At 36.8% G+C, this 20,233-nt stretch overlaps 4 protein-coding genes across 8 annotated transcripts; 2 read left to right on the forward strand and 2 right to left on the reverse strand.

Moving 5' to 3' along the window:
- Positions 1–783: 783 nt before the first annotated feature.
- LOC103421474 (shaggy-related protein kinase epsilon) lies at positions 784–4,902 on the reverse strand. Of its 3 annotated transcripts, none has more exons than XM_029107730.2 (13): positions 4,654–4,902; positions 4,385–4,572; positions 4,178–4,270; positions 3,309–3,368; positions 2,934–3,206; positions 2,571–2,645; positions 2,421–2,477; positions 2,084–2,224; positions 1,920–1,970; positions 1,703–1,798; positions 1,525–1,608; positions 1,140–1,242; positions 784–1,048 (listed from the first exon to the last, which is right to left on the reverse strand). In XM_029107730.2, the coding sequence occupies exons 2-13, from the start codon at positions 4,499–4,501 to the stop codon at positions 966–968; spliced, it is 1,233 nt and encodes a 410-aa protein (XP_028963563.1). In that variant the 5' UTR covers positions 4,502–4,572; positions 4,654–4,902; the 3' UTR covers positions 784–965. The 3 variants fall into 3 exon arrangements, with proteins under 3 accessions (XP_028963563.1, XP_070660907.1, XP_028963564.1); XM_070804806.1 differs by having other exon boundaries at positions 4,385–4,515; positions 4,654–4,861; XM_029107731.2 differs by having other exon boundaries at positions 4,385–4,515; positions 4,609–4,832.
- A 6,028-nt stretch (positions 4,903–10,930) lies between these two features.
- On the forward strand, positions 10,931–13,571 carry LOC103442756 (polygalacturonase At1g48100). Of its 2 annotated transcripts, none has more exons than XM_070804807.1 (7): positions 10,931–11,273; positions 11,381–11,512; positions 11,592–11,789; positions 12,074–12,121; positions 12,205–12,412; positions 12,613–12,803; positions 12,892–13,571. In XM_070804807.1, the coding sequence occupies exons 1-7, from the start codon at positions 10,980–10,982 to the stop codon at positions 13,285–13,287; spliced, it is 1,467 nt and encodes a 488-aa protein (XP_070660908.1). In that variant the 5' UTR covers positions 10,931–10,979; the 3' UTR covers positions 13,288–13,571. The 2 variants fall into 2 exon arrangements, with proteins under 2 accessions (XP_070660908.1, XP_028963565.1); XM_029107732.2 differs by having other exon boundaries at positions 12,077–12,121.
- A 27-nt stretch (positions 13,572–13,598) lies between these two features.
- Positions 13,599–16,078, reverse strand: LOC103411155 (peptide deformylase 1B, chloroplastic/mitochondrial-like). The gene is made up of 6 exons (XM_008349799.4): positions 15,631–16,078; positions 15,378–15,516; positions 14,951–15,143; positions 14,596–14,706; positions 13,939–14,001; positions 13,599–13,803 (listed from the first exon to the last, which is right to left on the reverse strand). The coding sequence occupies exons 1-6, from the start codon at positions 15,839–15,841 to the stop codon at positions 13,693–13,695; spliced, it is 828 nt and encodes a 275-aa protein (XP_008348021.3). The 5' UTR covers positions 15,842–16,078; the 3' UTR covers positions 13,599–13,692.
- A 1,204-nt stretch (positions 16,079–17,282) lies between these two features.
- Positions 17,283–20,009, forward strand: LOC103442241 (ADP-ribosylation factor). Of its 2 annotated transcripts, none has more exons than XM_008381013.4 (7): positions 17,283–17,509; positions 17,820–17,984; positions 18,277–18,347; positions 18,635–18,754; positions 19,155–19,273; positions 19,522–19,603; positions 19,771–20,009. In XM_008381013.4, the coding sequence occupies exons 2-7, from the start codon at positions 17,837–17,839 to the stop codon at positions 19,774–19,776; spliced, it is 546 nt and encodes a 181-aa protein (XP_008379235.1). In that variant the 5' UTR covers positions 17,283–17,509; positions 17,820–17,836; the 3' UTR covers positions 19,777–20,009. The 2 variants fall into 2 exon arrangements, with proteins under 2 accessions (XP_008379235.1, XP_070660909.1); XM_070804808.1 differs by having other exon boundaries at positions 17,444–17,634.
- Positions 20,010–20,233: the final 224 nt, after the last annotated feature.

The raw sequence follows: 20,233 nt of genomic DNA on the forward strand, positions 1-20,233 counted from the left end.
ATATGTTAGTGGGAAAAGCAAAAGTGGGGTCCATTTTATGGAATTCCTGCTTTTGCTTTTGTTAGGTGAGAGGGTAAAATGTGGTGAAATGAGCAAGTAAGTTAATTTCATACTCTCGAGAGTATGAAATTAAGATTCTTGTTACTCCCTAGTGGATGGTGACATAAGCAAAAGCTGAGAGAAATAAATATTCTATCAGAGCAGTTCTTATCTCAACCACTTTTTCACCTGTAACTCATCACGTGATCAGAGAAACAAATATATACAATTCTTATCTCAACCACTTTTTCATTTTTGACTCATCTAATCACGTGACGGGATAACCTATAACTAACCTAATCATGTGACGAGAAAAAAAGACATGAACTTGTACACACATGGCACCGAATAATCTTTCCATGTCAAGAGATTTAACATTACACTTCTTACTTTTAACAACTTTTATGTAATTAATCAAGAAATTACAAGAAGCTAATTTGCAAGATTACCAAATTTTAGCAAACAAAAGCAATGTAGCTTTAGCAAGAATTATAATATTTTTGTGGTGTTAACATTCACAATGTGCAAATAATTGTTCCTCATTTGGATTGTAAAATTGCTCAGTTAATTATTTATTTTCCTCTCGAACATGTTTTCGTTGGTATTTTTGTTGTCTTTTCTTCCAAACGTCACAAGTAAATCAAATCAGCAGTCATGGCTAGCAAATATTGGCCGACGGTGGCGACGGTACGTCGCAACCGTCGGCTCTAGCAGCGATCAAATCAACCCACCTGAGTTATCAAATTTGCAGAGAGAGAGAGAGAGATTCTATTAATTAAGTCGATAAACTTAGTACATACATGATCCATTCACTCCACAGAGTCTTAGTAGTGTAACGTGCCGGATCGAAAAACCATAAATACAGCGAAGGAGGTGCATTACAATGGTACGGTTGACACACACGGATTTGTCTTGGCGAGGGTTATCTAGGTGCCTAGAAAGGCACATTGCTTTCGGGCATGCTCGGGTACCAGTTTGGACAGAAGCTCGAGAGTTGCTCCTTTCAGCTCTGCATAATCAATCATCATTCGAAGCACGCAATATCAGCAGCATGTATGTACATGGACAAGCATATGCAGTCACAGAAATGAAGAACAAACCTTGGGGCTTGAAGTTGAAGAGCGGAGGCAAAGGGCGTCCATTAGGAAGACGAGTATTAGGATCACGGAGTTGGTCAAAAAATGGGTGGACAAGGGCCTCGAGCTGCCAAAACAAGCAAGTACAGTTGATACTTTGATATTTAAAACAAAAATAAAATAGTTCATTACACGGAGACAACGTGATTTGCATTTCTTATTAATAGAAATGGAGGTCCACCGTTACTTCCTTAATTCTGATTCTCTGAAAAGTTGAACACTCAGTATCCGTTCAGATATGAGGGGGTGAAGGGAGAGAGAAAGCAAGAGAGATGTGAAGAACTAAATCCTCACTCCTCATCCTTTCACAGTTTGTGCATAACGACTTTGAAAGAAAATGGCTACTTACAGCAGTGAATCTTAGGCTTGGAGAATATTGAAGCAGTCTTGACACAAGATCTACTGCTTCTGGAGGCATGCGCTTGTGGAATATCTGCATGCAAAGAAGATCATAAGAACGAAAATAGCATGCAAAATTATCACAGAAGAAATGCAAAATTCTCTCAGCAAGGAAGCTAGAAACTCACTTTGTGCCAAGGGTGAGCCTTGATTTGTGGGAATTTGAATTCTGTATAATTCGGGTTCATACATTTGATTTCCTCACGAGTTGGTGTGCCCAGTACCTAATTACATAGAAGCAATGCTAATTCAGTTCATATTGCATAAGGTAATTGGTCAAGATTTTGAATTGATCACATGATGGATACATACTTTCCACCGTGCAGAAGGTCACAAGAACTTTACCTTAATAATCTCAACAAGCTGATCAACTCCACTTTCACCTGGGAAGAGAGGCTACAGCATCCAGGATCGCCATTAACAAAGAGGGAAAAAAACAACCAAATGTGAATTCGTCTTTAGCTAAAAACTAAGAGAATAGGTAGAACTTTTTATACTGTATAGACTACCTGTCCAAGAAGCAGTTCGGCGAGAACACAACCTACAGACCATATGTCAATGGCAGTAGTGTATTCAGTTGCTCCAAATATGAGTTCAGGTGCTCGATAATAACGAGAGCAAATATATGATATGTTTGGTTCGCCTTTGACCTGTCATGGATAATGATAGAAATGGGTCAACAACACTTGGCGTCATCTGCATGAGCATGAAAAAGAACACAAGTACAGTAATGTATTCAAAACTGTTTTGGGGATGTGGATTTATGCAATCATATATGCGTTGTATATTGCTCTGAAACTAATAAATGTCTAGACTAAGATATAAGACTCTAGAAGAAAAGAATACCAGGACTTTTGCACTTCCAAAATCACACAGCTTAACTTGATGAGTATGGGGATTAACCTGAAACAACAAATTGTAGCAGAAATACAATTAAGCATAAAAGAAGTAAGATAAAAAGAAAAGGTACAAAAGAATAGATATCCAGGTACGAACCAAGAGATTCTGCGGCTTAATGTCCCTGTGGCATACTCCAATGCCTCCATGAATATATGCCAGAGCTCGACAAATCTGACAAAAATGAAAATCGAGCAGACTAAAGTTACCAAAAGGAACTTTTAATAATTGACTCTACGGCTAATTGATATTTCCTGAAAATCCCAATAGCTTTGTCATACATGTTTATTCCTAGATTAACTTTTGCACTCAAAATATTTATCTATTTAGTTTCTGGCCTTTCAAATAAAGTTTTGTTCAAGTGAGGACTACAAATTGACTAATTAGAAGAAGATTAAGATAAAGGTGGATGATAATAAAACTACAGCCATTACTACAGAGAGTCCAAAGAAGAGCAACTACCTGATAAGTATACAGTTTCACATATATCATAGGCATCCTCTGATTGGCCTTGCTATAGTGTTTTGACACACGATAAACAGTCTCGGGTACATATTCAAGCACGAGATTCAGATAGAGCTCATCCTTATCCGTTGTAGAAAAGAAACAATGCTTGAGCGACACAACATTAGGATGGTCAAGAAGACGCATTGTTTGCAATTCTCTGTTCTTGTATCTCTTGTCTTGCAAAACCTTCTTGATTGCAACAGTTTCTCCAGTTTCTAGGCATTTAGCCTACAAAGTGATATGTGAAATTCAAGACGGGTTAGCCTTCCTATTATAAATGTTTCGTTCTCTTCATAATAACTAGCTTAGAAACTGTAATGCAGACATTACCTGAAATACAATACCAAATGAGCCTTGTCCAACAACACGCTCTGCCATGTAACTTATGGTCTGCACAATGAATAAGAGAGGATTTATTACTAAGAGCTTCGACATGTCAGATATGAGTTTGAGATACAGTAACTTAAATATATAACCAGCACTATTAAATGGATCAACTTTCTAGCATGATGTAGTATTTTAACTTCCAAGGACACAAAAATTGAAACACTCCTGTTTGAGTTAAACAAATACTGAGTTGTGAGACCTTCTATGTCTTTTGGTTTTATGTTAAATTCATCTGTTTATTGAAACTTAGATATTCTGCACTGACCATGGCCAGCCATAGTGAATGTCTAACTGGGAGTTTACGAACACATGGTTTCTGTATATATCACATCAGTAACGGAAGTTAAGGTTCCAACCCAAAACCAATTGGAAACGTGGGAGTGGCAACCCCTTATAAGCCTATGCAAGGTTCCCTCAGCATTCCCATGTGCGACAACTCTTCACCTCCACACATGGCCCTCGTGGGTGGCTACACTCTAAGCCAAACACATGGAAAACACATATTCGGTGACCTGCTTTAATACCTTGAAGGAAGCTGAGGTTCCACCCCAAAACCAATTGGCAACGGGTGGAGGAGCCCAACTCCTTATAAGCCTATGAAAAGTTCCTTAACTTTCTGTCGAGAGACCGCTCTCGACATCCTCATAATCAACATATGCTACGAGTTCAACAACCACAATATCCAAACTAACCCTAAAATTTACTCCCCGTGATAAAAGCAAAGAATATCCTTGAATTCATGTCACAAAATAATGTAATATAACCATTCCTTAGTTCTACATCTCAACCAGAAGCAATCCAGCAAAATGCACCTGTTTTGGCTGACCATTTCGACCACCGATCGTAGTCACGATAATGTGCCCCGTTTCAGTTCCATTCCCATTCACCACAGCTGCTTCTATTTCCTAACAAAAAAGAAACAAACTTTCAACACCAAAATAAAATCACAAACAAATATATACATATATATATATATAGAAAAATACAGAAAAACAATAATTTAACAATAAATAACCAACCTTTTCATCTTTGATCTTCATGTCATTAATCTCCTCCGGCAACTTATCAGCAAACATCGCGCTGCCGCCCGGAATTTTAACCGCCGAAGCAGCAGGTGCCGTACCGGCTGAAGCCATATGTATCGTCTACTCTATAAACCAAAAGGCTCACGCTTTCACTTTCTACGGGAGCTACTGAACTTTATAACCTGAAATCTCGAAGAACAAAAATCAGAAATCAGAACCTGTTTGGTTCCCGAGAAAATTACAGCTGAAGCCTGAAACCAAACCTGTGGAGCTGCAAGTCGCTCGCATTCTGCATTCGCAAGCTCGCCGATCCGAACAACTCGAAGACTGAGGAGCTGGGAGAGAGAGAGAAACCCTAGAGATTTTAGAGAGAGAGAGAGAGAGAGAGAGAGAGAGATTGGTGTTCGCAGTTTCAGAGACGTTTTCTTTGCGAGTGTTGACTGAGGGAGACTCCCTTTGGATGCTCTGCTTTTCTGATTTCTGAACAAACAGTGGCGGGACCCAACCGGTTTTATCAAATCTAGTTATGGGTTAGTTGATGTCCATTGTTTTGAGAACTGAATTTAACACGTGGCGGTGAGCTGGACGATTTGCTGACTTGGTGTGTGTGCGTGTACACACGTGTTATTTAATATTTACACATCACTTTTATTGCCGTTAGGTTAATCTCAATGGTTGTTACTAAATCTTAAACTTATGCAGCCAGAACTGCACCCAATAATTTCTTGAGCCTAATGTCGATAACTTTTTACACCGATCTATTAATTAATATGATATGATATAAAAATAACAGATTTCAAGTCAACTTGTTAAGAATTCATTAACGAGTCAGATTATTATTGGATCACCCATTAAGAACCTAATAAAATATCATTTTCTAAATCTAGACATTAGACATAACAATTTTTTACATGACCTGTTAATCTGACACGAAACAAGACGACATATCAACGAATCGTGTCGTTATCGAGTTACCATGTGCACTAGAGACCCGTTGTCGTTGTTTGAATACGGGCTCAGCAACATGCTTCTGCAAGCCCACTAATTCCCCGTCCAATTAGCCCAATACGAATATATAAAGCCCAAATGCTATCCTGTTTTTTTTTATTACTGTTTGATTTTCTTTTGGTCGAATATCATTGTTTGATTGTTTGATTTTTTTTTTTTTTTTTTTGGTCCTGTGCATGGTTTGCATAGGAATTGGAAAGGGATTCGAACAACGTAAATGATGATATTCAATCGTGTTAACAATATCCATATTCAACATATATTTTTTGATATATTGTTAATATCGCGTTAATATTATTGCTATATATGACGTCAATATTCGGTTCGTCATCTATTTTGTTTGAGTCACTCCTCTGGATTCTGCACAACCCACACGCACAACCCACGTACAAAAGGAGAAAATATTATTAATTATGTGAATCAAAATGCTATTGGGTGATGAAATATTTCAAGTGAAATCTGGATTATCTCAAGTATATAATTAATAAGCAGCAAATTACTGTGCGAATTAAGTTATAAAAATTCTGATAAATAAACTGTTAACGAAAATGACATAGCCCCTCTTGAAGGGGTCATTATTTTCCCATGAAAAAATATTATAAATATTCGTTTAATTCACTGCTCAAACTCGAGTTTATAGAAGCAAGAGAAAGAAAACATTGAATTTGTAATTCACAAGCAATCAATTGTATATAATATATCACAGAATTTGTATCTTGTAAATTACGGCTCCTCATGACCACCATTAAGTCCAATAATTTATTGCGTGACCCGTTAACCTGATAAGAAACAATATGACTCGTTATCGGGTCCTGCTAAGCATCCCGTTAACAAATTTGACACGACATGATCCGTTAAGATAATGAGTTTGACAAGAAAACGACACGAACACGATAAACATGACATGTTTGCTAGACCTAATCAACACCCTATAGTCTTAATTACTCTGCTTATCATAAATAAATTATTAAAAACATAATTAAGCTTATGAGACGGCGTGATCAGTGTAACTTTGATACCATTCGTGCACGGGCAAGCTATTTAGCTAGAGCAATCTGTTTTCAATTCAAACATTGCTTCTACTAGCAAAGTTTAATACTCACTAATTTTATATTGCTGATGAAGTGACTTTAAGCAGCCACAATGTACACTTTCATAACGGAATTAAGAAGCAAAATCGTAATTTCAGGTACGGGAACCTGGACAGTTTAAGAATCTTAGATCTGCTATGAGTCGTATTTTGGTGACTTCGTAACACCGGCACATGCATCATTTTACTATACACTCATGTTATAACACATGACCTGTTATTTGAAATCCTTATTAAAAGTTCTTAATTATGTGGTATAAAATGACTTGAAGTCCTTATTAAAAGAAGCATTTTTACTGTGTTTCTTTCATGAAACACTTCAAGTGTTTTTTCGAGAAGCACTTGCATGTTTACTAAAAATTTTGATATGTTTTTAATTGAAGATTCGAGATTACATCATAAAATCAATTTGAAAATGTTTGACTTAGAAAGTTAAAAGTTCTTAATTATGCGGTATAAAATGACTTGAAGTCCTTATTAAAAGAAACACTTTCAGTGTGTTTCTTTCATGAAACACTTTAAGTGTTTTCCAAGAAGTGCTTGCATGATTACTAAAATTTTTGATATGTTTCTAATTGAAGAAAATTGAGGTTCCATCATAAAATCAATTAGCAATATGGGGAGTAGTCCACCTACTTATATGCTCATGCAAGATATATTCTCTGATGTGGGATTGAACTCTCAACCCCATCTCTCACGTGTGATTAATTTTCAAGCTTAACACGTCGACAACACAAATCGGGTGACGTGAAGCATATGTGGCCTTTGAGCTTCACACGCGGGACAACCTGTTCTGATATCATAAAGAAGTTGAGATTTCACCATAAAACTAATTGGCAATGCGTGAAGTAGCATAACTACTCATAAGCACATGCAAAGTGTCTTTTTTTTCCTCAAGCGATAGCATTAATGGGTTAAAATATTAAATATTAGGAGGAGAAGAACGATGGGGATCGAACCACCCAAAATGCATAAGCATTACTGCTTTCCGCTACTGCGGAAGCCTTTGCTGAAAACGTCTTATGAGCAAAAAATGTTATTTAAAGAAGCAGAACCAAAAGACCCAGTACCTTTATAAACCCGTCTAGTGAAATCGGTTTTACTTATGATCAATATGGTTGGCTCATAAAAGGGAACCAAGTCGCAGGGAAAGACATGAACATATGATGATAAAGTTTACTACTTAGTGTTGTGTTGATATAGATATACCAATCCCAAAAGCAATGGCATGATATCTGGTGCAACTGATTTAACGGTTCTGTCATGAACTATAATATCATTCACATGCATGCATGATTGATGATGCAACACAAGTCACCTTCGCCCCCAGATATTTCTAGAACTTTAGCATATTACAATTAATCCGTATTTTCTCTGTATCTATGAAAATTACAACCACTATTAGGCCAAAGAAAAAATAAAATAAAATTTACAAGTCAATAATTGTGCCATGTCGTCTGCCGCTTTTATTGGTTTCCAAAAGAATTTTAACGCGTTTCTGTGATACCATGCATGCATGTCAGAAATTTTATTTAAAAAAAAAAACTAATTGTAACTTCGTCACGATAATCCAATCTTCAAAAGATATGAAAGACTTGCAAAGACTGTTAGAATTTTCGAGTCCGCAAGGGCTTAAATCTGGTTTTTCCCACCTGCTTAAGTCTAATTTTGATATGAAAAGATATCATGCAGTAGATTGATGGTGATATAATGTTATATGATGATGCTGCATGACAGTTGTGATCTGGAATTTTCTTTGACACGTGTCATTCCAAATCGAAATCCTAAATCCTGATCAGCTGTTTGATACGATTGAGTATTGTTTATTTATTTATTAAGAGGAAGTCGTAGTGCTGCAAACCTTGTTTAAATTACTTTTTCTAAAACTCAACCCTAGAATATCTACAAAGTTAATGAGAAACTATGAACACGTTAATTTCTAACTTAAATAATCCACTCATGTTCTTATCGATTCCAATTCAATATATATGTCTGCATATATTCCACCAAGGTTCATGACTATTAATTCATTTCAATTTAACTAATTATTGAGAGATTCTATCACAACATAATAATAAGAAACATAAAGAAACCAAACATTTATATAATAGACCATTTCACATTGTCATTACATGTTATTATGTGTCCACATGTCATAATTTTATCGGTAGTTATAAGTGACATGTAAGAATTGATGGTAAAAACACTAATTTGCCCTTGAATTTGATAGAATAGTAGACGTAATCTAACTACAAGGAGTTAATTGGCATATTTCTAATAGTTCAGGAGGTTAATTTATCCAAAAAAAAAGTCCAGGAGGTCAATTTCAAATGGAGTAATAGTTTAAGGGGTCAAATAGCAATTTACCCTTATATTTATGTGCAACTTCATTTTATTTTCTAGGTAAAAGAAGAAAACTTTCAAGCCAAACAGTGAAAATCAGCCATGTATTATTGTATACCCTTGTATTGTATGTGTGTGAGTGTGTACAAGGCTATTGACATGAGTCGACATGCTTATTCAAAAGTTGTTGGCATCTGTTGGTCGATAGCCCTGCAATATGGCAACTAACTAGGGTCGGCCCAGGCCCAGTGCAGGCAGGGCGACCGTCCAGAGCCCAAAAAAATTAGGGGCACCAAAATTATTAGAGTGGTATATTTATATATGTTTTCATAAGACTATAAATTTATAAAATTTGGTTCAAAGACATAGAAATTTAACTAGAAGTGGTGGTTTGTCATTTGAAAATAATGACGAGGTCTTGGGTTCAAAACACCATGTGTACTTATTTACTTTCCATTTTTTTTACAAATTTATTTTTATAAGAGTATAAATTTATAAAATTTGGTTAAAGGATCAAGGAGTTTAATTAGAAACAATGATTTTTGTTGTTTAAAATTAACAAGAGGTCCTAAGTTCGAAATGCTATGTACATGTTTATTATTTTCAATTTTTACAAATTTTTGTTTGGTTGTTAATTTATTTTTAGTTACTATCTAGTAGCTATGTAGGCTGTTATTTTTAAATATTCGTTTTAATTCAAGTCTAATATTCAACAAAGAATAATACGTAGACCAAATTTGCAAATTATATCACGTGTCAGCAAAATTTTTAATTTAGTGCCCATTCATTAATAATACATATCAATTAAAGACTCGAAAACATCATTATTTTTTAGTCTCATATTGACAATGTTAGTAAATAAGAAAAAAACACCTCACGATTTATTCAAAAACACATTCAAAGTTCAGATGAAAAACAAAACTCATCATCTATCTACTTGTAAGCCCGAAGTTTTTTTGTTTCCCTCTCTCAATACAAAATAAATTAGTCTTTATGTGTTTCTAAATTATTGAGTTTGATGTGTTTTTCTAATTATAATTTTTTCAATGTCTTATGTTGAAAATAAATAATTTTCTTATATGAAGTTAGGGCATTTTTTTTTACGTCGATCTGGGCCTAAAAAATTTTTGGACCGGCCCTGCAACTAACCTCATGTCTACCAAGACTCGATAAAATGTTAATATGCATACTATTTATTCGTCCAAAAAAATTTGCTTTACCAACCTTCCAATCCCCTAAATCCGTCATTGTTGTATGTAGGTAGTAAAATGGTGAACATAAAATTTTTTTATATCTTTTTATACAAGCAAATACTAAAGAAACATAGAGCCATAACTTCGGATGGAAGAACGAATGTTCTTGATCAATCGAACTAGTATACGGTGCGATAAGAAAAAAATTAATATTGAAATAATATATAAGATCATGAGTACAAAGATATGGCATCCTCCCAGCTACGCTGCCATGCTTAATTCAAACGACAAAGTTAGGAAAAGATGAGAGCAACTAAATTAATTTTTTAAAGGAATAATTGCTAGAAATACAGTGTCCTCACGTGAATAAATAAGCTGTTTGACATGAAATGTTAGATCAGCGTATATTCGATCTAGTTGGCCGGCCTTCTGAGTTTTCTTGCTGTTTGAGTATGTTTTGTTGTTAGGGTAAAGCTAAAGCATGTCATGTGAGTTCTCCGGCTGATTTAACTAGAAAAGAATTTGATGGGGGAGTTAATTATAATAATAATCCAAAAATCCAAATAAGATTATGTTGAGAGTATAAATCTAACATCGGAAAAAATGACCTTACATACGCATATATATGTAATTGAGCTACTTCTAATATATTATCAATTAGGTTTATAGTGAAACCTCAATTTTTTTATGATATCAGAGTAAATTATCTTATATATAAAACCCAACGATTAAGATCGTTATACATAACGTGTTGAGAGATTACTTCATGAGGTTTCTGACCTGGCACATAAATAAATTTTTTGAAAGCATTTGGAAGGTATGACCTCGTCGTTTTTTAACTGTAGACTCATGTGACTGCACAGTGCAATGAGCTCTCAACCTATAAATACAGAAACTTAAACTTCAAATCCTCACGTTCTTCTCATCTTTCTCGAACAAGTTAGAGGTTAATATTATGAGGACGTTTAACCTAAAAACCCTCTTGTTCTTTGTTCTCATTGCGTTTATTATCTCGTTTTCGAGTTTTTTCGAACCGTGTGATGCTCGAGAGGGAGGCAATAAGCAGCACTGGAGGAAGAAACAAAAGGGTTATGGTGGTGATCATCGCCGCGCTGCGTCGAGGGGAGACAGTTACATCACAACGGACGAAACTGCGGTGACACTTGGAAAAAAGAGCGGCGGGGGTTCGAACGTGTTTAATGTGTTGGACTATGGTGCTAAAGGTGATGGAAAAGCTGATGACACCAAGGTGATTTTGAAAATTACATCTCGTTTTTTATGAAATTAATGCTGTAAATTTGTAACACAATTACTACTGGATGCTATTGTTGACTGGTTTCTTGCATTGCAAGGCAGGCGTTCGAGGCGGCGTGGGCAGCAGCTTGCAAAGTGCAGGCATCAACTATAAGTGTTCCTTCCGGGTCTGTGTTCCTTGTCAAACCAATCTCTTTCTCTGGCCCTAACTGCGAAGAAAATATCGTGTTTCAGGTGAGCTTTCAAATCTTAAATTGTCACCAGTTCATCTGTTAGAATTTTGCTGATATATATTGATCGATTTTTAACGCAGTTAGATGGTAAAATCATAGCTCCAACAAGCTCAGGGGATTGGGGTTCAGGTCTTTTACAATGGATTGAATTCACAAAACTAAAAGGGATTTCGATCAAAGGCACCGGAGTCATTGATGGACAAGGCTCGGTTTGGTGGAATGACTCGCCGAAATACAATCCTGCAAACGAATCAACGGATAGCAGTCTCGATGATTTGGTAACTAACTGTCCCTCCATATGCATCTCTCGGAATAGTCAAGTTAGCTAAAGCAGTGTACCCTTGCACCAGTCCGACCCCTTCCTATAGTTTGAATTAGATTAATAAGAATATTGGTCGGGTGAAAAGGAAAAAAAAACTGTTCATCCGTACCTTATGTCAAAGCCAAAACACAGCCGGCCAAATGCTTTTATTCAGCTTAAAAAAAAACATCAGGTTCACTTCTGTTAATTTATAGTGAAACTAATCGAGCATGCATGCTTTTCTCATGTCAACTTCATCAGCAGGCCACAGAAAGTTACAGTGGGAAAATGCCAAGCACCAAACCAACGGTAACAATCTCTTCATTACCTTTCAACTCGATCTTCGCGATTAATTTTATCATCGTGGTGTGCTGATACATTTTGATGTGCAGGCTCTTAGGTTCTATGGAAGCGACCTCGTTAGTGTCACTGGCATAACACTTCAAAACAGCCCTCAGGCGCACCTCAAGTTCGACGCCTGCACAAATGTTCAGGTTTCCGGTATAAGTATTTCATCCCCGGGCAACAGCCCCAACACGGATGGAATCCACCTCCAAAACTCCCAAAATGCTGTCATTTCCGCCAGCAGTATCGCCTGTGGTAATTTTTCAGAATCCGGTCTTCGACAAGGGCAACCTTGTCCAAAAACCTGGGTGAAAAAAACTGACAGAAGTTGTAAATCACAACATAAAATTAACTACGTAACCTGTGTATAGCAGAAGTTACTTCTTTACCAAGTAAGAAAGAAAGTTGACACAATCGACAACAATATAATGAACTGCAACATATAATGACTGCAGGAGATGACTGTGTATCGATACAAACTGGATGCTCGAACGTATACATACACAACGTAAATTGTGGACCTGGACATGGAGTCAGCATTGGCGGGCTAGGGAAGGACAACACGAAAGCTTGCGTTTCGAACGTCACTGTCCGAGACGTTAAAATGCACAGTACACTCACGGGAGTCAGAATAAAGACCTGGCAGGTACTGCTACATACAAAAACACACGGACCAATCATTTTAAATCTCAGACACAACCAAATTGTAAAGGTTTTTCTAATTTGTAATGTAGGGAGGATCGGGGTCTGTCCAAAACATAATGTTCTCAAACATTCAACTAACAGAAGTTGAAACCCCGATCATGATTGACCAGTTCTACTGCGACAAGAGCAAGTGCCAAAATCAGAGCTCCGCTGTGGCGATTTCGGGTGTGAATTACGTAAACATACAAGGAACCTACACGTCGAAGGCCGTGCATTTCGCATGCAGTGACAGCTCTCCGTGCACTGGTGTGTCTCTGGATACCATAGAGTTGAAATCAGTTGACGAAGGGAAGCACCTGTACGACCCTTTCTGTTGGGAGGCGTACGGAGTGCTCAAAACAAGCACCGTTCCTCGAATCGACTGCTTGAAGAAGGGGAAGGCGAGCACAAAAGCTCAATCCGGAAGTAGCGGTTCTTCTTGCTAAACTTAGCTTAGCCTAGGGGGTTGATTGATTAGTATAGTCGCGTAGATACCTCAGAGTTTGCAGGGCATGTCTCCGAAGCCTTTCTTCTCGACCCTATACCGCCATGGAACAACGACGTTTGTAGTTAGAACGGCGTTTTCATGAATGTGTTGTGTGTTGCTTTCCCTGCTACAAGTTAAGTTTTTGTTAAATGGATTATATTTGGCCTGCTGAATATAATTAATCAGATTGGGATTTGGACTGTTTTGGGTTGAACTCAGATAAATAATAATCAAGATTTGTTATGGTGTGCCTAATTATAATTCAGCAAGAACCTGCAAATGTATAATTTGTATAAATAAATAAAATCATAAATTACAACACTGGGATTTCATATCTATAAGCTCTTGAAGTGTTTGTGGAAGCCTATACTAATTGTGATTTTCCAAAACCAGTAGCAGCCTTCATCCTTCTGCGGGTTTCAACCCTTTCAGGACTCGGGAGTCCTGTCCTATCCTCGTACTTCTTTTCTAACGCCTGTTACGATAAGACGACAATCAGCAAATAAATCCTAATAGTAATTGAATCTCAGTATAAACAAACCCATTTGGAGTTTTATGATTACAAAATTCAAAAGCGAGGGAAAGACTATCAGCTTGCCTACATACTAACCTGTAGCTGTGCACAAATGGTTTCAAGAACTCCTTCACTCATTCTATCGAAAAAGAGAACTCCCTGCGATGAATGAGCCATATAAAACGGAGAGAAATGAGCAGGAGCAGCAACACAACAACTTTTAGTAACTAGGATCTGTTTTCGAATTTAGACTATAAATAATGACAAAGCTTAAACAATCCAACGAATAGTGGGATATCATAGATTTTTAACCTCAATTCTCCGAAATAAGAACCATATGGTAGGTGCCTTGAGGCAATTAATTGGTTTACCCAAAACTCATTGGCATGTACTTGTATGCATTTTATCAAGTCCCTCGCCACACTTAGTACGGACTTAGTACCCTAAGAATCTACTGTCAAATGTTAAATACTTCTCATCATTCTTGGTTTCTGTTCATCCGATAAGCTTTCAAATGTTAAATTGATTGCTCTTGGGATTTTATTAAGCTCTACCTACCCTCATCATAAGTGGAATTTCTGTAACTGACCTAATCTGCATAGCACAGGACCTAATCTGCATAGCACAGGAATCGGCAGTGCCACAGTTTATGCAGGCTATAAGTTGATCAAATCCAATGAAATCTAGCACCTAAATGTGTAAGGCATGCTTCCCCTAACTGAAAGTAGCTTGAATAATAGTTGAATAATGAACCTGCAAATGGTCGAATTCATGCTGGAACACCCGTGCTGGAAGACCTGACAAGCTGACTGTAAACCTAGCACCTTTGATGTCCCGTGCATCTATTTTCACAGTTTCTGGTCTCTGCAAACACAAAACTTAGAGGCATCAACAAAAACATGACTACTGTACACACACAGTAAGTCGTTTAAACTCGTTGTATAGCACGAAAGTAATGTGCAATGAACCAGACATCTAACAACTATTGCTGTTATACTAAGATTTAATTTCTTGCACATTTTTGTAGTCATTTGAAAACCAATGGGAAATTAAAAACAGGGTCAAAGCAGAAAACTTCGAAACCAGCATATATAAGAACAGCACTCACCACAACGTCAGCATAAATCCCCGGGAAGGATAAGCAACCCTCGTTAAAGGGTCTCGTTTTCTGAGAATATCTGGTAACCCTTGGATTCACAAGCACAATTTCCTCCCCTTCCCCGCGCTCACCAACCGGATTAAAAACCATGAGCTGCACATTGATCCCTACTTGTGGCGCTGAGAGCCCTATTCCATCAGTTCTGTGTAAAAACCAAGCCAACAACTCCTGTCAATAACAAGCATTTCACATAAATCATAATTTGCATTGTGGCACCTACCAAATAATTAACGATTCTTTATTTTCTCGAGCAATATTTTACTTTAAACTAATTTAAAACGAGCAATATTCTACTTTAAACTAATTTAAAAGTCGCGGTGAATGCATAGGGGAACACATATGCTCAACATAACAATTAACAAGTCATGGAACTCACTTGTACATTACATCAAACATTTCATCTACCAAATTCTTCAAATTATCGTCGAAAGAATCGATTCGCTTGTTCTTCGCTCTCAGAATCGGGTCCGGGTATTCCACAATTTTCAGAGGGATTTCAAATTCCACATCCGCAGCTATACATTCATCATGCAATTCATTGCAAAAAAACAATAATTAGGAACAAACTGAGTATGTAGAGATTAAAAAGTTTCGTTCTTTCTTTCTGTTTCAATGGAGTTTTGGCTTACCGGAGGCCACTTCGTCTTCTTTGACTGAGAACCCTCGCTTGGCCTGGGCGCGGACCGGGCTCAACCGGTTCATGGTGGATACTAGGCGGCTGGTTGAGGAGAAATTCCTGAGCCGGTGGAAGATGGCGGGAATGGTCGACTGGCGGCAGAGAGGTGGAAAGAGAGCCCGGGAGGAAGAAGACAGTGGGTGGAGCGAGGCAGCACAAGCCATGACCACACAGTAACCGTCAAACGACTGCAGAGAGCGCGCAGAGAAGAAGATATATGTGTCTTGTGGTCTGTTTGCGTCTATAATAACTTCGCCTCAAAATCGCTTTTGAAATAAGTGCTTTCTTACTTATTAGGAATATGTTCAAAATTTTGGGCTCATTCGAAATCAGTGCTTTCATTAAATAAGTCTTTTTTTAATAAAACATATGATTACTTATAACAATTAAAAGTGATTTCAAAATAAGCACAGAACAAGTGCTTTTAGAATCTATTTAGACTGTTTTTAGAATGACTATAAATGATTTTTTGATAACTTAAAACACTTTTGATGACGTTTGAAATAAAAGATTAATAGCGTTTATAAGATGTAAAAACGCTTTCTAAATGAGAATTGTTATTAGCACTCCAAATTTTATATAATTAGAAAGAAAAATACCCTTATGAGAAGTGTAGAATGAGATTTTTAAAGTGCTAATAACAATTCCTTTCTAAATAAGCATATAACAATGTTTTTTTTCTTTTCAAAAAACACTTCTAAGTATTTTTCCAAGATGTACTGGAATTTTTAAATAAAAATTTTCACATAATTGTGATAAAAGGACTTCTGGCATATAAGGTTATCTCCAATCAAAGGATGGTCAAAGAGCTCCCTTTATCCCTATAGTCCTGTAATAAATTGTATTTTAATGAATATTATCAGATCATATTTTATACTATCTCCAATCGAAGGGCTAAAGGGCAATAGGCCAAACATAGTCTTTTGACAAAAAATCATCTCCAACCGAGGGGGGCAAAGAGTTATAGGCCAAATATAATTTATTATTTTAATTGAATTAATATAGTTACTTAAATTAAACTATCATATTAAAATAAAGTTTTCAGACATATTTTGAGTGACACTTGTCACCAAACATATAAGTCTTTGGATTTCTTATCTTTATATAATTTCAAGAATTTTTTTTACAGGATTTCAAGTGACAGGTATTGCTAAAGTGAAAAGTATGTGAGAAATGGTGTAAGAATGACTTAGGTATTTATAGGAAAAAATTATATATTTTTTTAATTCGTCCAAAAAAAATTCAAATTCAAACGGTAACCTAAAGGCAGCATGACGTCAGCTAGTTGTTGCTAACTGCTGGCATACTGACGTCAGGTAACTGTTGCCAAAATGGGCTAAGGTGAAAGGCTGGCAAAATGTCAAGTTTGACATTATGGCGCTAGAGGGTTGGGCTGGAGGGTTGGCTGGAAATGGCCAGCCCGCTGGCTTGATTTAGGGGCTTTGGCCTAGTGAGGCCCACAAGCCATTTGGCCTAGTTCTTGGTTGGAGATGATTTTCGTGTTATTTTAAGCTATTTTTAGCTATATAGTAATTTGACCGCATCGGTTGGATGTCACCTAAGTGCTCCACATAAAATCGAATCAAAACCAGTCAAAAACACTTTCGGTTGTCAAAGCGCTTAGAAAGCACTTTTTATGCCTTTTATAAACAATCCAAATCTTAAACAGGCCATTGTATTATTTGGAACTTCAGTTAAACGACAGCGTTCTGAATCTAACCGCGGTAGTTAATAACTGACCAGGGTCCAGGAGAGAGAAAAGGCAATACTAATAAAAATCGAGCCTTTCCCCTGTTGCCTCCTCTCATTTTGCTTCGTCCTCGTTCCTCCAGGTCAGTCTCTCTCTCTCTCCCCCTCCTCTCTCTCTCTCTAGAATTTCTTCGTCCTAAATTCAAATTCTCCGTTACCAGATTTGAATCGTAGATCGACAGTTGCATAATCGATCTTTGATCTCCATGTAAATTGAAACCCCTTCCCGTTGTTTTTCAATTCATCAAATGGTTCTGATTGAATTTTGCAGTGCGATATGATTCATACGAATGAAAATTGGATTGGTTTTTGCTTGATGTTGTTGTAAATTGAAATCAAATTCGGTAATTTTGATTTAACTGTGGATGATGTGTGATTGGTTGTGTGTGGCAGCTGAATTCGATAGAAAAATGGGGCTTACGTTCACGAAGCTCTTCAGCCGGCTCTTTGCCAAGAAGGAGATGCGAATTCTGATGGTGGGTCTCGATGCAGCCGGTAAGACCACCATCTTGTACAAACTCAAGCTTGGAGAAATCGTCACCACCATCCCCACCATTGGTAAGAGCTTCGATTCCCTAACATTCTTGTTATAGTTCCATCGGTTTCCACATTTCATTGGAAACACTCCAATTTCGACCTGAATTTTGGATCAATGTCACTTTTCGGGAGTAATTAGTTTTACGCTTATGAAGAATTGTATGTTGGTTTTGGTTTCGTTGGTGCTGTTTTATCCTCGTGATCTGTTGCGGTCAAGATGAGGATTGTTTCAATTCTCTGATTTCTTGTGGATAAAAGTGTCGTAATTTGCATTTTCGTTACAAGAGTGGTTTTTATTTTTTATTTTTTGCAGGATTTAATGTGGAGACAGTGGAATACAAGAACATCAGCTTCACCGTCTGGGATGTCGGGGGTCAAGACAAGGTAATTCTCTTTCTATCTTTTGTATTTCCGCGTGCTTGCTTAAATACGCACTCTGAATGTGTTGTTGATTGTGCAACAAGTTTTTAGTCATTGTGGTTCTTCTTCTACCAAGGGAGTGAGATCCGCGTAGGCGGACGCAAAAACATTTTATGTGATCTCTTTTTTTGGAATATATAGAGAATTGGATGGTATATTTACTTTAATGTTTACTTGTGTCCAACGAGGACATCTTTCTGAAGTTCTAATTATACATATCCATTGACTGATCTGGTTTCTTCCTTTTGTAGATCCGTCCATTGTGGAGGCACTACTTCCAGAACACACAAGGTCTTATCTTTGTGGTTGATAGCAATGATAGGGATCGAGTTGTTGAGGCAAGGGATGAATTGCACAGGATGTTGAATGAGGTAGTTACTGACTCCCTTATATTTTCATTCCGCTTGTTTATGTTGCGATTTCTAATGTTCCTGTTGTAAATGGAGATGAGGAGGTTGTATGCCTTCTGAATTTTGTTTTGTTCTTCCATTTTCTTCTGTACTTGAATTTGTGGATTCTATTAAAGTTTCATTTAGTTTGATACATACTTCCCTGAGTTACATTTGTCAATTCCCTTCTTTTAATTATGATCCTTTTTGCCTTTGTTGCTTCGTTTCTTTATATAGGATTCTACTTCATTTGTACGGAGATAAAACTTTGTTTTCGTTCCCTGTAAATGATCAGAACCTTGTTTAGGATACAACAATGGTACATATTGTTTACGTATACTTGGAACTAGGGTTTGAAGTTAATATTATTAATTGCTTTCAGGATGAACTAAGGGATGCTGTTCTGCTTGTATTTGCCAACAAACAAGATCTTCCTAATGCAATGAATGCCGCCGAGATAACTGATAAGCTTGGTCTTCATTCTCTCCGTCAACGTCACTGGTAAGTTATTTTGGTAATTTTCACCCTGCAATCATTAGTCCAATGTGAACCCTGTAATTTTCCTCCTATGGTTGAACATGCTGAGACTGAAATAATGGAGTTAATGACTTATGGTGGGAATCTACTTATTAGTAGTCTTCTCTCTTGAGCTGGATATGGATGGTTCCAGTTAAATGAGTTCTTGAATATCAATGCTAAGATCTTGGGCAAAAGTTGAATACCAGATGTAATTGTTGTTCTTTTTCCAGGTACATCCAGAGCACTTGTGCAACCTCTGGAGAGGGTCTGTACGAGGGGTTGGAATGGCTTTCCAACAACATTGCTAGCAAGGCAAGTTTAATTAATTTTTTTATTTTTTATCAGTTCACGGTATTAATTTTTGGTATCTTTAACCACGAAGCCTTCATAAAACATGGTGGATTAGGTTTGTTTTATTAGCAAGATACCATCCATACTTGAATTCTAAGTTTCTTACAGTCCCCTCTCTTTCTTTACAGGCATGAGAGAATTGAGGCCAATGAGTTTGGTTTCTTGCCTTGGAGATTGTGGGTGAGTATAGTTTTCTTTATTTCAATGAATGTTGTAATAGCAGAATGTTTTGCCGAGACTTTCTCTGAATTCGTGTGTGTATTTGCTACTTTAGCTACACTGTTTAGCTGTAAACGAAGTTTCTATGTTGTTACGATTGTTTTGACACACGAGCCAAGGTTATATTTTATCATGTTTGCTTTGTTAATCCGTGTTTGCACTAAAAAAATTCTGTATGTTAGAAGATTGTGTATATAGATTGACAGATCATGTGTTTTTTTCTTCCCTCTCTTCTTGGGTAAAAGCAATTATCTGTTCTTTGATTTTTACGACGGAATTGGATTTGATAACTTGTTAGATTCAAGGCTAGTTGAAATGAAAAATAAGGATGAACTTTTAAATTTTTTCCGAGTTGAAATAGAAAAGTTTATT

The sequence above is a fragment of the Malus domestica genome, chromosome 09, assembly GCF_042453785.1.
Source record: "Malus domestica chromosome 09, GDT2T_hap1".
NCBI lineage: Eukaryota > Viridiplantae > Streptophyta > Magnoliopsida > Rosales > Rosaceae > Malus > Malus domestica.

What these genes read in the sequence shown, in the direction of transcription:
- LOC103442756 (XM_070804807.1), top strand. Translation starts at nt 10,980, where the DNA reads ATGAGGACGTTTAACCTAAAAACCCTCTTGTTCTTTGTTCTCATTGCG. An exon ending in AAGAAAATATCGTGTTTCAG is followed by an intron (nt 11,513 to 11,591) that starts GTGAGCTTTCAA and finishes TTTTTAACGCAG; the next exon opens with TTAGATGGTAAAATCATAGC. An exon ending in CGCCAGCAGTATCGCCTGTG is followed by an intron (nt 12,413 to 12,612) that starts GTAATTTTTCAG and finishes TAATGACTGCAG; the next exon opens with GAGATGACTGTGTATCGATA.
- LOC103411155 (XM_008349799.4), bottom strand. Translation starts at nt 15,841, where the DNA reads ATGGCTTGTGCTGCCTCGCTCCACCCACTGTCTTCTTCCTCCCGGGCT. An exon ending in AGAAGACGAAGTGGCCTCCG is followed by an intron (nt 15,517 to 15,630) that starts GTAAGCCAAAAC and finishes ATGAATGTATAG; the next exon opens with CTGCGGATGTGGAATTTGAA. An exon ending in ATGAATTCGACCATTTGCAG is followed by an intron (nt 14,002 to 14,595) that starts GTTCATTATTCA and finishes CATTCATCGCAG; the next exon opens with GGAGTTCTCTTTTTCGATAG.
- LOC103442241 (XM_008381013.4), top strand. Translation starts at nt 17,837, where the DNA reads ATGGGGCTTACGTTCACGAAGCTCTTCAGCCGGCTCTTTGCCAAGAAG. An exon ending in CACCACCATCCCCACCATTG is followed by an intron (nt 17,985 to 18,276) that starts GTAAGAGCTTCG and finishes TATTTTTTGCAG; the next exon opens with GATTTAATGTGGAGACAGTG. An exon ending in ATGTCGGGGGTCAAGACAAG is followed by an intron (nt 18,348 to 18,634) that starts GTAATTCTCTTT and finishes TTCCTTTTGTAG; the next exon opens with ATCCGTCCATTGTGGAGGCA.
- LOC103421474 (XM_029107730.2), bottom strand. Translation starts at nt 4,501, where the DNA reads ATGGCTTCAGCCGGTACGGCACCTGCTGCTTCGGCGGTTAAAATTCCG. An exon ending in TTAAGCCGCAGAATCTCTTG is followed by an intron (nt 2,478 to 2,570) that starts GTTCGTACCTGG and finishes TTGTTGTTTCAG; the next exon opens with GTTAATCCCCATACTCATCA. An exon ending in AGGCTCACCCTTGGCACAAA is followed by an intron (nt 1,609 to 1,702) that starts GTGAGTTTCTAG and finishes CTTTGCATGCAG; the next exon opens with ATATTCCACAAGCGCATGCC.